The 15245-nt window shown below is 34.8% G+C and overlaps 2 protein-coding genes across 2 annotated transcripts; both read right to left on the reverse strand.

Moving 5' to 3' along the window:
* LOC109330622 (pollen receptor-like kinase 2) lies at positions 7644-11310 on the reverse strand. Its single transcript, XM_019564874.1, has 4 exons — positions 10466-11310; positions 9135-9779; positions 7929-8621; positions 7644-7868 (listed from the first exon to the last, which is right to left on the reverse strand). Exons 1-3 carry the CDS (start codon positions 11142-11144, stop codon positions 7948-7950), a joined length of 1998 nt encoding a protein of 665 aa, XP_019420419.1. The 5' UTR covers positions 11145-11310; the 3' UTR covers positions 7644-7868; positions 7929-7947.
* Positions 11699-13504, reverse strand: LOC109330949 (pollen receptor-like kinase 1; the record flags this gene model as incomplete). The annotated part of the gene is made up of 2 exons (XM_019565213.1): positions 12660-13504; positions 11699-11973 (listed from the first exon to the last, which is right to left on the reverse strand). Coding segments are annotated over exons 1-2 (954 nt in total), but the record flags the coding sequence as incomplete, so codon positions are not given.

A 15245-nucleotide genomic window follows, 5' to 3' on the forward strand; every position in this document is an offset into this window, starting at 1 on the left:
GATGTGACTTTTAATGATGATGCATTATTATTTTCTAAAAATCAATCTTTTATATCTTCTTCTACTAGCACAAGTAACTAGAGGATACTAGCTAGAAGGTGAAATTGATACTGAAGTATACATGTCATGATCATTGAGTTGATTGTGATTATGATGATAGTGCCACTTCTCCTAATAAACAACATGATGATTATTTGTATTGGCCAAGATAGAGCTAGAAAACTGATTAAACGATCATCTAGATACATTAATGATGATAATTTAATGGATTCTGCGTTTTTAGTTATGCAATAAGTAAAATATGGTGTTAAGTGTGAAAACTATGCTGAAGTTATTGCTTGTATTGATTCTTAATAGTGGCTAGTGGCTGTGAATGAAGAAATTGAGAATCTTCATATAAAAAAAGATGACATTTCTAGGGTTAAAGATCTAAGGTGAAAAAAACGATTAGTCGTTAAAGTCTTTAATCAAAAGGTTGATATTGACTTTAATGAGAGAATCTCACATGTTGTTTGTCATACTTCCATTGTGTTTTGCTTCATTTTGGTGCTTTATTTGATTTGGAGTTGAAACAAATTGATGTGATGTCAAGTTTCTACATGGAGAGATGCAAGAAGAAATTTACTTCAAGCAACTCAAGCGTTTATTGTTCCTGGTCGGGGTGAGCAGTACCTGGCCCCTACCCACTCATCTGGTTTCCCCAATCAAGTTTGTACTGAATAAGGTTGGGTATCATTTAGTCTAGGGTCGTGTTCAGGTTAAAAAATTAGACTTAGACAATATTTAGGACCGGGTAGGGGACAAGCATGACTCAACCCGACCTATCCCATTGTCAATCATTTCTCATGTTTGCATGTGTCTCTATTCAATTGTGTATAGAATACTGACACCTCTTTGGTTAAAAGTACATGGATTCTCTAAGTTTTCATCATATATACATGATTAACAATATATATACATATATCATTTTATATATCAAATTATATGCTCATAATACAAAGTAAAATATTGAGAAGACTTTATTAAAAGAGTTATACATTATATTTAATCGGGTCCAGGGTCGGGTTCAGGTTTAAAGGTTGTCCTAGTCGATATTTGGAGTCGGTTCGAGTAAAAAAATGACCATACCAAGATTTGGGGTCGGTAAGGGATAAGCCTTACCCGGTCCAACCCATTCCATGCTCACCCCTAATTTCTAGTAAGGAGCATCTTGTCTGAATATTGAGGATATATGACCTTAAGAAAGCTCTCATGCAGTGGTCGTACAAGAGGGTTGATTCTTTCATGATTGGGCAATGTTATTAAATGAGTCAATTTGATGATTGTATTTAATAAGTTTTAGATAAAATAATTAGGTGCAATTAAGAATGTTCTTATTATGGAGAAAGTGCTTGATTGCAAAATCTGTTTCTACTCCACTTTCTGCATATTTCAAGTTATCTGCATATCTTTTCCCACACACAGAGGAAGAGATGAAGAGTATGTTGCATCTTCCTTATGTTAGTGCAGTTGGTTGTCTTATGTATGATACGGTGTGCACTCAACCAAATTTAGCGTATGTTGTTAGCATGGTGAGTCAATATAAGCATAATCCTGCCAAGGATCGCTAGGTACTTATGGCTTGAGATTGATATTTGACAGAAGCAAGGCTACAACCAATGATGTTATAGGTTATATTGATTCAGATTATGGTGGTGATAAGAAAATCTCTTTCTTGTCACATCTTTACTATTTCTTAGGTGCTATTGACTGCAAAAGTACACTAACTCTAATGTTGGGTTTGAACAAGATCATCAATATTTCTTTATGTATCAAAACCATTTTCAAAGGACTAGGCTTCGTTTTCCCCTCAATGAATGGAAAGTGAATATTCTAGTCCACCTACACTTGCCACCTTCCCACCTACATCCAAACTCACGAGCCTTCATCTGACATTTCGAATTATTTTGTGAAGTTTGCTCATTGCCAGGCACTTCCCAACTCCTCTTGTAGCTTTTGTGAGTTTTACATAGTTCCAACAAAGACGAACAAAAAGCTAGGTAAAAGGTATGGTCATGTATTCAATTGAACAATGGCCAAACCTTTTTTACTCCTTTCCAATGGTCCTACAAATACTGGAAGACCGACTTTTTTACCCCTTTCAGAGGGGTCAGTCATATATACACTCAAGCTAAAGGTTTGTTACAAATAATCCCTTTAAAAATAAAATAAAATAAACAATTACATGGGCTTCTCCAAACATGGCTTCAAGGACGTTGGCGAAATCTCCAATAAAGATGGTGGAACGATAGCTACGATGAAGGTAGTCTAACGTAGTTGGAGAAAATGCTCTAAACCATTAATAACAACTGCAATCTTCAAATGCCATAAGACAACTAAGCTTAAACGTTCATGGAAGAATCTATCTCAAACCTAACCACAATGGCCAGGAGCGAACAATGCTTAATCATCCATGACAAAATCTATCTCAGATTCTATCTCAGATCTTAACCACCATGGTCAGAAGCAGGCTAACAAGAATGATGGTAGCGCAACAAGTAGAACCTAACAACAAAGACCAAATTTGAAGATTGATCTTCAATGAGGAAGAACTATAGTTCATCACCAACCAAAAACTACCACCATTTAATTAATAATTAAGACGATATCAAAAGTGTTGAAAAGAACTTTGATTAACACAAGAATGCAAGCACTAACCACAACTAAACCACGATAATATGAATCATTTTAATAGTTCTATATCCAATAAAATGCCATGTTCTCTACCATTAAACTCAATAGTGGAGGTTGATAGGAACCCAAATCCCATGCCATTAGTATCAAGAAGAAGCCCATTTGTTCCCTGATTATGTTATAAAAAATTAAACATTTTAGTTATCGTTTAATTTCAAGAAGGGTCCTTATGTGTTGAGCCAAATTCTAATATTGCAACCCTAATTCTCTAACTTCCTATATTAAAACTAGAACTACTCACAATGATACACATAGGCTATAAATAAAGTATTATTTTTAAAAAATTTCTCTATTTCTGCTTAGTCTTTTGTTAAAGTAAATTCTGCATTTAGCCATTCATTATCAATTGGTGCTTTCATTCTTGAAACATGCTTCCCAAACCTGCTAAGAAGGAGATTAATGAAACCCTCTTACAAATCTTTGTTGATAAGCTTAAAGAACATCAAGATCATCAAGATACAAGACATGATGTCATTGCTCAAGTTATCCTTACTATCACTAATAAACTAGCTGATAATTACTAGTCTCCCACCACAACCACCAAATCCCCCACACATAGTCCCAAACCTTCTAGGATCATCTAATATTTAAAACTCTAACCCGAGTACTCCCACTTCAACCACAACAACCTTCCTCAACATATTTCCCAACTATGCCCCCTTTTTCACCTCACAAACCCCAATATTCATAACAAATTTAACCAAATCCCTTATCACCCACCCAACCTAGACCGCCAAAGTTACAACTCAACTCATTTGATGGCTCTGAACCACTAGAGTGGTTATTTTAAGCTGAGCAATTTTTCCAGCTATACCAGGTTCCACCGAACCACCGTCTACACCTCATTTCATTTTACATGAAAGGTAAAACTCTTAACTAGTTTAAATGGGCATTTCACAACTCTACTACCACAGGTTGGGATAGTTTTATAAGGTCTTTGGAAACCTATTTGGGTCCCTCTTTCTATGAGAATCACCAAGTAGATTTATTCAAACTTAGACAAACAAGTATTGTTGCAAAATACCAGCAACAACATCTATGGTTTATCACCAAAGGTAGTTCGTAAATGTTTTTTATCTAGACTTATCTCTGAAATTCAGCGTGAACTAGCTATGCTACGCCTGTCTCACATATTGAAGCCTTGGGCCTTGCCAAACTCTTGGAGTCCAAAATAAAGGACTCTAGACCTACCTGGCCAAGACAATACTATCCTACATACCCCACTAACCCAACTACACCCACTCCAACCCCATGCCCTACTATTCACACTTTTCCACTAAATCCAGCAGCCATTACCCAACCAACATTACTCGACTCACTACTACTCAGATGCAAGAGCGACATGCCCAAGATCTATGTTACAACTATGATAAAAAATTTCATGCCAGTCAAAAATGGCAACAAATGAGATTTCTACTACTATTAGTAAATGATTTAAAAATGGTAGATTAGGCTTATTTATCCTCTTTGGAACCTATTATGGAAGGATAGTGCCTATCATTGATAAGCTTATTCATTTCCAACTTTCCGAACAAGCCCTCGAAGGCCAACCATCCCGTAAAACCTTGTGATTTCAAGGATCCATTGTAGGCCACTCAGTGACAATTTTGGTGGATACAGACAGTTCACATAATGTCATTCAACCCCGTTTGACACACTACCTAAAACTTGATGTGGATCACACTCCTAAATTTGGCAGTTATGGTAGGAAATGAAACACATATCTACTACACGAGTTTCTATTCAAACACACCTATTAGATTGCAAAATCAACTATTCAACATTCCATTTTATTTACTACCAATTATTAAAAGGCCCAATTACCTCTAATTTTTCAATCCCTTCTATGACTTTGAAAGTCGAGGATAGTACCACCACCCTCCAAGGTGACTCTAAAACCCCCATCTTACCTTACACCCTTAACCAATTATCCTGCCTAATACACACAGACTCTATTGTTTCCCTACACACTATAAACTTCCTACCATTATTTCCCACAAATCCACCCTATACCTTGAACACTACCATAACCTCAACACAAAAATCCAAGCCATACTCACAAACTTTGAGACAATTATCCAAAGCCCTCACAACCTACCCCCGACATGACCACATGACCACTTTATTCCCCTATTACCTATTTCAGTCCCAATTTCCATTAAACCATACAGATACCCCCATTTACAAAAAGATGTTATGACATACATGATCCATGATATGTTGAGAGAGGGAATAATTACCCCTAGTACTAGCCCATTCTCACCCCTCGTGCTACTAGTAAGAAAAAGATGGGACTTAACATTTTTGCGTGGATTATTAAGCACTCAATGCAATCACCATTCGTGATTGCTTCCAGATCCTCGCCATCGATGAGTTATTAGATGAAGTGGGTGGTGCCACAATATTTTATAGGATTGATATGAGGTCTCAATATCATCATATTAAGGTGCAAGCTATCAATAGCCATAAGACCATCATTCAGGACTTTTGATAGTCACTATGAATTTTTAGTTATGCCTTTTTGCTAAACTAATGCACCTTCGACCTTCAAACCGTTATGAATGACCTATTGCGGCCCCATCTATGCCAGTTTGTTTTTGTTTTCTTTGATGACATGCTCATTTAAAGTTCTAATCTTGATGTCCACTTATTACATTTGAGAATTATTCTGGACCTATTAAATGCTAACTACTTTTATGCCAAGTTTTGCAAATATGTTTTTGGTGTTCATATGATGAGTTATTTGGGTCATATAATATCAACGAGGGGTGTACAACCTGACCCTGATAAAATCCAAGCAATGATGGGATGGCCTCATCCACGATCTCTCACGACACTCCATGGTTTCTTAGGTCTCACTGACTTTTATCGATAATTTATGAAAAACTATTGCACACTTGCCGCTCCTCTCACCGATTTACTAAATTAAAACACACTATGTCTACTACTCCATGATTACACCTTCCATATTTCTCCCAGACTTTTGATGTCGCAATTGGAGTTGTCCTCTCACAAAAGGGCCACTCACTTGCCTTCTTCAGCAAGAAGATGTCCACTCACATACAGCTTGCTTCAGCTTATATTCATGAGATGTTTGCCGTAACAAAAGCTGTAAAAAAGTGGCGTCAATATCTCATAGGCAAATAATTCAACATCTATATGGATCACCAGAGTTTAAAACATTACCTTAGGGTTTCCACACACCAGAGTAGTAGAAATGGGCACCAAAACTAATAGGTTTTCACTATGATATAAAATACAGACTTGGAGTGTCGAATCGGGTGGCCGATGTACTATCTAAATGCCGTATTGATGATTCTACCATCTACTCTTCATTTTCTTCCTCTTTTGTGCGGATCCTAGACCAGCTCCGATCTTATTATCAAACATCAGAATGACAAAACATGGTACAAAAACATGAGTCAAATACAGTATGGAATTCCAAATTCCTTTTCTAACATGGACTATTATTATACCAATAAGGTTGTTTATACATGACATAGAAGATCTAAGGTTGTCCTTGATGCAAGAGTTCCATGCATCCTTACTTGCTAGCCACTCTAGGTGGAAGCTAACTTTGGCCCGCCTATTTGCCTCTTTCTACTGGCCAAGGGTTGCCAACCATATAAAGCTCTATATTCGTCAGTGTGAGACATGCCAATCTAATAAGTACCTGCCAGAAAAATATCAAGGCTCATTGCAACTATTAAAAATTGCAGAAAGAGTTTGGGAAGAGTTATCAATGGATTTCATCACCCACTTATCTTGATCACATGGCCACACATTGATATGGGTGGTTGTGGATCGACTCACAAAGTATGCCCACTTCATTGCTTTTTTCACTCGGTTTTCGACTTAGAACTTGGCTCGACGATTTCTGAATGACACATGTATGCTCCACGATGTTCTAAAGAGCATCATCTCGAATAGGGATCCGACTTTCCTTAGTGGTTTATGGAAGGAACCTTTTAAGCTCTTGAGTAATACCCTTTGTTACAACTTAGCCTATCACTCCCAATCTGACGGTTAGACAGAGGTTGTCAATTGTAGCCTTAAGACATACCTCTGTTGCTTAACCCAGACCCATCCAAACATGTGGTTATCTCACTTGCCTCTGGTCGAGTATTGGTATAAAACTATACAACACTCAACATTGAAAACAACCTCCTTTGAGGCTTTGTATGGCTGAACCTCATTAGCAAATATCTTGTGTTATTTTCTTATTTTTACTCTTTTACTATTTGATTGCTCTCTTCTTCCCAATATTGTTCTTATGTCAAATGAAATCAGGTTCTTGGAAAGTAGCTTGACTTTGTCAGATGACACATGACATTAATGACTAAAATAAAAGACTTTAATTTATAGGGATTAAAGGTAAAATAATATGTTTTTAAGGGATTGAAAACAAAATTTTGGAATTAAATAATCTTTCACCCCTTCTTCTCTCAAATCTATCCACCTTTGGTGTGAAACTCTAACCCCAATCACCCACTATAACAAACCCAACAAAGTAGCTAGCCACTCACCTCAAGTCACTTTGCCTCCAATTTTTGAGTCCTAACGCTGATAAACACCTATTTCACCTCCAACTTTCTCTACCATCTTCGTAGCTACTAGGATCACACTCCACCAATTACAATAAGATAATCGAATATGAACCATGTTACGTTACCAAAAGAAGGGGTGAACTTTTTTTTTCCTTCGGATTCTTATGAAATATAAAATTTGTTTTTAGCCATATTTTTTTTTACTTTTATTCCTTATAAAAGTTTGATTTTTATCATTTCTCATGAACGACTCTGAACTCTAGATGATATAAATTAACACTCACTCGAATGTATATCCTAAAATCTATAAATAAAAGAAGTATTGGAAGTAAAATTAGTAAAATCGAACAGAATGTTTAAAAGTATTTAAACCTATTTTATAGTGACAATGAAGTTAAACCTTAAAAAAAATCAAAATATGTTAGTACAAACTAAAGAAACAAAACAACTCCTATCAATTTAATTACCTCAAACCTATATCACTCATACTCTATTCCCCTCTTCCCCTTAGTGTTCCATTTCTTGCACCATGCACATATATGCTTACACCATGAAAGATCACAAGACCCATAAAAAATATACCCCTTACTAATCCATCTCTCAATCATGTTGCACTGCTTTTAAAAGAGATAGAACCCCAAATAATTAGTAAGGTGGTGAGTATCATTCAATTATTCACTGGCCAGAAATTGATTTCACCAGATAATCCCCTTGAAGATCTCATATCTGCTTCACTAGCATAAGATGTATAAAAATCATCATCATGGTCTCTCTCTTTCAACTCTTGGATTTTCTCTACTGCTTCTTTCAAATCCATTCTCTTATCCACATCCACTTCACAACAACCCAATGCAACCTTCAAAAGCTTCACCATCTCTCCATCACTGTTCCTTGTTCCACCCATATCTTTATCAATCACTTCATTGCTCCACTCTTCTGGTGCAACTGAAAGGACCCAATTTACCAAACTTAACTCACTTCCTTTACCCTTTTGCAAGTAGTTTGAAGAGAACTTGCCAACCATGATCTCCAATATTAGTATCCCAAGGCACCACACATCACTCTTCTTTGTGATTCTTCCATGGTGCAAGTACTCAGGAGATTTGTATATTACCATGATGTCTTGAGCTAGGTCCTGGTTTGTCACAGGGACCAAGCTATAGTCACTTAGGAGTGGCTCCAAAGATTGAGTTAGAAGAACATTAGAGGATTTAAGGTTTCCATGGGGTGCAATTAGGCTTGGCATATCTTTGTATAGATATTCAAGACCATATGCTATGCCTTTTACAATCTTCAACCGGATTGGCCAATCAAGGCTTGGTTCCCCTAGAGTTTGGTGTCCTGAAAAATAGAGGAACAAAAACATGTATATACCACCATTAAATATATTTATATACACTACTTGTAAAGTCAAAGATACACCACCTCAAAGATATGTATACACTAATTGGAAAGTGTTGTATACACATCTCAAAGATACACCATGAGAAAAAAATCATGTGTGATTGTGCAGAAAATGAGACTAACTAACTTTAAGCAGATAATAAAAACTATACATACTTATAAGAAGTTTGTATATATGTGTAATGTTACGTAAATGCGATTGTGTTTTAAATTGCTATCGTAGTTGTAGTTAAGCAGTGTGAATTTTTATGATTAAAAATATACTTTTGAATCTATATGGTTCATTACGGCCGAAATACAGTTCAATATAGTTACTTGTGACTCGAAGCAGCTGCATCTTCATTGTCACATCGCAATTACAATGTGATATACAGCTGAAACTACGATTAATATTAAGGTTGTATTAGAGTGATGCGGTTCACAATTTAAAATAAAGTTGATTGTAGATACCATGAAGGCGAACAGCAAGGCTGCCATTCTGAACATAGTCAGAAACCAAGAGCTTCTCTTCCTTTCTATAATAATAAGCCACAAGAGGAAGCAAGTTAGGATGATTCAACCTTCCAATCCTTCTCATATGCTCATGAAACTCTTCCTTCCCAACATTATTCATTTGCTTGAATCTCTTCACCACTACCTTTGCTCCACTCACCAATGAAGCCCTATAAGAAGAACTAAAACAACCACTACCCAAAATCTCAGCAGATGCTCTTAACAACTCATGCAAATCAAACCTATCTCTATCATCACTTATGAAGCATAACTTCATGTTATTATTATTATTATTATTATTATTATTATCCCCTCTTCTGCTGTGGTTGGAGCTTGATAATCTTTGACTCTCATCACCTCCTTCTTTCACTCCCTTTTTGTTATTAGGGCCTGAAGGTGGATTCTCTATGGAAGTTGTTGCTTTTCTTTTTCTTTTACGGCGAAGGAAGAATATCACTGCTCCAATCACACATATCACTGCCAAAAACACAACTATTGCAATCACAATAATGGTGGTATTTGAGGGCTTCTTGGGCTTCTTGGAATGATGAGCAGGAGTAGTAGCACATGCATCCAATGGAGCTCCACATAACCCTTCATTACCTTATCATTTGAAGTATATATACATGTTCAGATTAGTGCTATGTAGTGTCAATATCCATACAAAAAGTAAAATATTCTGGTACCACTATAAGAAATTTCCCATTATTTGTGCTATGTAGTATCGATAGGTATTTGTTTTTGGGACTATAAGAATGTTTTTTTTTTGTCTATTATCAACTGTTTTTACTGTCAATATATAGCTTGTAGCATACCTTTGAATCAAATTTTAATGTTAGTAACACAATAGAATAACTTTTTTAATTCAACCACTAAATAAAAATTAATTATAAATGGAAATTGCACTTAATGCTCCTTAAAAAAAGTGAAAGTGACATTCATACCAATGTAACTCACATTTTAGTATTAGACTTTTTCCAGATAGAAGATGATCTCAACTATATCCCAAGGAATGTTGTTTCCCCATAATATAATATTCATTTATGTGTATATATATAAATATGAGTGTAATATTTTTGTACTAATTAATAATACAAAAAATTATACATATTAGTGTATTATTCATCATTTATTTAGATTAGTTTTTTGAAAAGTAAAAAATAGTAGAAGAAGAAATAATAATATAAAAAACTGTTACGCCCTCAATAAATACATCTTTTTCTATATAAATTTATGTATTTATGTTATAACTTAATTGAGCACAGTGAGAATTAGAAAGTATCACTCACCAGAAAAGGCAGCGACTGGGATCTTACTAAGGTTGGCAGGTATATTTCCCTGCAACTGATTATTAGCTACACTAAATGATCTCAAAGCTTTCTGTTGAAAAAGGGGAATAGGGCCACTGAATTTGTTTCCATCCAACCTTAACTCCAAAAGCCTTGACAACTTTATCAAAGAACTTGGAATAACACCACTAAACTGATTATTTGACAAATGAATTTTCTTCAACCATTGCATGCCCTCAAAAAAATGAGCAGGAATCTCCCCAGAGAACTTATTGTTAGAAAGATAAAGTGACTTCAAACCAACTACCTTGTTTATTTCTGGTATTCTGCCATCAAAATCATTATTCATGAAACTTATGGTTCTAAGAAATTGTAACTCCTTGAGAGATTCCACATCAATGTCACCCTTTAACCCCATATTCTCAAGTTGCAATCCCCTTATTTTTCCTTCCTTACAAATAACACCAGCCCAATTATTATCACCATGATCTGAACAAGGAGTTGTTGATAGATCCCATGAGGACAATGCATCATTGTTTTGTAACTTGTCCTTAAACTTTAGTAGCAACTCTGAGTCTGTATCCCTATAAGAACCAACAGCAAGACATAGAAGAAGGAAGAATGTTATGATCCAACATGGTCTAATATTACTATTAACAACACTGATAATCAGTGCCATAGTGATGAAAGTTGGACACACGCGCACTAGGGGCGGCGTGCGCGCCCAGAAGAAGGTTTTGCAGCTTCACAATGGAGAGATAAATGGTGCTACTAAGGGGTGAAGAAGGTAGGGTTGGAAAGAGTTTTGATAGCATTCAATGGAGAAAGATGAAGAGAGAGAGAGATAGAAGCAGTTTTGGAGAAATGATTTGATAGTAGTGAAGTTGAAGAGATTGACAAAGTCCTATGTTACATTAAGGATGTTTTCAACATTAGAGAAATATAAGGGTAGCCTTATAAATAATTACATGTTAGAACACTTTTTACTTTTTGTATGCCTACTTTTAAGACATCTTGGGACTGTGCTGACTGTAATCTTAGACCAAAGCATGGCCAGCCACAATAACTATGTCCAAGCACATAATGTTGGCCAAGTCTCATCACAACTAATGTACATCACTACATGTACAAGAATTGACATTTTGATTATTAATTGAGATGACTATACCTCATACAAATAAATATTTAACATTTTTTATTTTAAATTAATTTTAAAAAATAATTTAATTGGTTGGAGCTTGATAATCTTTGACTCTCATCACCTCCTTCTTTCACTCCCTTTTTGTTATTAGGGCCTGAAGGTGGATTCTCTATGGAAGTTGTTGCTTTTCTTTTTCTTTTACGGCGAAGGAAGAATATCACTGCTCCAATCACACATATCACTGCCAAAAACACAACTATTGCAATCACAATAATGGTGGTATTTGAGGGCTTCTTGGGCTTCTTGGAATGATGAGCAGGAGTAGTAGCACATGCATCCAATGGAGCTCCACATAACCCTTCATTACCTTATCATTTGAAGTATATATACATGTTCAGATTAGTGCTATGTAGTGTCAATATCCATACAAAAAGTAAAATATTCTGGTACCACTATAAGAAATTTCCCATTATTTGTGCTATGTAGTATCGATAGGTATTTGTTTTTGGGACTATAAGAATGTTTTTTTTTTGTCTATTATCAACTGTTTTTACTGTCAATATATAGCTTGTAGCATACCTTTGAATCAAATTTTAATGTTAGTAACACAATAGAATAACTTTTTTAATTCAACCACTAAATAAAAATTAATTATAAATGGAAATTGCACTTAATGCTCCTTAAAAAAAGTGAAAGTGACATTCATACCAATGTAACTCACATTTTAGTATTAGACTTTTTCCAGATAGAAGATGATCTCAACTATATCCCAAGGAATGTTGTTTCCCCATAATATAATATTCATTTATGTGTATATATATAAATATGAGTGTAATATTTTTGTACTAATTAATAATACAAAAAATTATACATATTAGTGTATTATTCATCATTTATTTAGATTAGTTTTTTGAAAAGTAAAAAATAGTAGAAGAAGAAATAATAATATAAAAAACTGTTACGCCCTCAATAAATACATCTTTTTCTATATAAATTTATGTATTTATGTTATAACTTAATTGAGCACAGTGAGAATTAGAAAGTATCACTCACCAGAAAAGGCAGCGACTGGGATCTTACTAAGGTTGGCAGGTATATTTCCCTGCAACTGATTATTAGCTACACTAAATGATCTCAAAGCTTTCTGTTGAAAAAGGGGAATAGGGCCACTGAATTTGTTTCCATCCAACCTTAACTCCAAAAGCCTTGACAACTTTATCAAAGAACTTGGAATAACACCACTAAACTGATTATTTGACAAATGAATTTTCTTCAACCATTGCATGCCCTCAAAAAAATGAGCAGGAATCTCCCCAGAGAACTTATTGTTAGAAAGATAAAGTGACTTCAAACCAACTACCTTGTTTATTTCTGGTATTCTGCCATCAAAATCATTATTCATGAAACTTATGGTTCTAAGAAATTGTAACTCCTTGAGAGATTCCACATCAATGTCACCCTTTAACCCCATATTCTCAAGTTGCAATCCCCTTATTTTTCCTTCCTTACAAATAACACCAGCCCAATTATTATCACCATGATCTGAACAAGGAGTTGTTGATAGATCCCATGAGGACAATGCATCATTGTTTTGTAACTTGTCCTTAAACTTTAGTAGCAACTCTGAGTCTGTATCCCTATAAGAACCAACAGCAAGACATAGAAGAAGGAAGAATGTTATGATCCAACATGGTCTAATATTACTATTAACAACACTGATAATCAGTGCCATAGTGATGAAAGTTGGACACACGCGCACTAGGGGCGGCGTGCGCGCCCAGAAGAAGGTTTTGCAGCTTCACAATGGAGAGATAAATGGTGCTACTAAGGGGTGAAGAAGGTAGGGTTGGAAAGAGTTTTGATAGCATTCAATGGAGAAAGATGAAGAGAGAGAGAGATAGAAGCAGTTTTGGAGAAATGATTTGATAGTAGTGAAGTTGAAGAGATTGACAAAGTCCTATGTTACATTAAGGATGTTTTCAACATTAGAGAAATATAAGGGTAGCCTTATAAATAATTACATGTTAGAACACTTTTTACTTTTTGTATGCCTACTTTTAAGACATCTTGGGACTGTGCTGACTGTAATCTTAGACCAAAGCATGGCCAGCCACAATAACTATGTCCAAGCACATAATGTTGGCCAAGTCTCATCACAACTAATGTACATCACTACATGTACAAGAATTGACATTTTGATTATTAATTGAGATGACTATACCTCATACAAATAAATATTTAACATTTTTTATTTTAAATTAATTTTAAAAAATAATTTAATAAATTAGCAAAATCGATTTTTCCTAGACTTTCTAATATTAGATAATATGTTCAACTCACAAGTAAAACGTTACAACCTAGATTAATCACAATAATCGATAATGGATAGATAGTTAGGTTTCTGAAATATTTAATATAGATTTGATTATGTGTGTATAAACAAACTTGATTGACAAAAGATGTTTTTTAGTGTCCTCTAATACTTCAAAAGAGATTAATATGTGGAGGGAAAATGTACATGTTTTATGTTATGCAATGGCTCCTATTTTAGTGGACTTTTCTTTTTCTTTATAAAACAATAATACAAGTATAGTGGTAGTTTCTTAACATTCCTAGGGATATATGCATAAATTGGTTGAACCTTGGTACCAAATTTCTTGTGTTCTTTTCTCTTTTCCCTATCATATTTTAATAATTGATTGCTCTCTTGTTCCTGACAATTGATATCAGATCACTCTTAACCCAGGTACCAAATTCAAGGTGGGAAAGTTCGATGAAAATGGTAAATTTAGATTATGGCAATGGCAGAGTATGAATGTGTTGGCTCAATAAGATCAATCAAATACACTATATGAGAATAAACAGTATGATATATCAACTGGATTTAGAAGAGTTAAAGAGAAGGTTGTCGAAACCATACTTCTCTTTCTATCAAATGAGAGACATTAGAGAAGCAGTTCAAGTCCAAGTCTTTAACAAACAAGTTGTATGTGAAAAAGAGACTTTGTGATATGAAGATGCAGGATGATACTGATTTGAAACAATATCTCAACACTTTTAATCAAGTAATCAACGACTTGTAAAAATTTAATGTGAAAGTTGATTACGAGGACAAAACAACAATTGTATTGTGTTCTTTACTCAATTCCTACAAACATTTGGTGACAATATTGATGTGCGAGAAAGATTCAATCAAACTGGATGAGATCACAACTGCATTTCTGTCCCACAATCAAAGAATACAGAATGTGGGGAAAGACTTGAAAGTGGAAAGTGTCAAGATAACACTATCAGCTTGCCTATGTTTTGATGAAGACAAGGATTTAGTGAAAGCTTAAAGATAACTCAACAAATCAACATGCCAAAGACTCAAGAGCTTCATGTCTAGACTAGAGTCATAAAAAGAGTAATCATTAGTAGTCTTAGATATGTGTCTTAGTTATTGAGTCTAGGTTAGGTAAACCTAGATGCAAATCTCACAAGTCCTAAAAACTATCATATCATTTACATGAGACATGCTATCTAGATTATTATATGTTCATGCATTGATCATACATGTTATTTGTGCATCTTAGGTATAACATAATGGTAAAATATGTATAGTTGATAAGCATAACATATAGGTAGTTTACCATTTAA

Source organism: Lupinus angustifolius, chromosome LG17 (assembly GCF_001865875.1).
Source record: "Lupinus angustifolius cultivar Tanjil chromosome LG17, LupAngTanjil_v1.0, whole genome shotgun sequence".
In the NCBI taxonomy this organism is placed as follows: domain Eukaryota; kingdom Viridiplantae; phylum Streptophyta; class Magnoliopsida; order Fabales; family Fabaceae; genus Lupinus; species Lupinus angustifolius.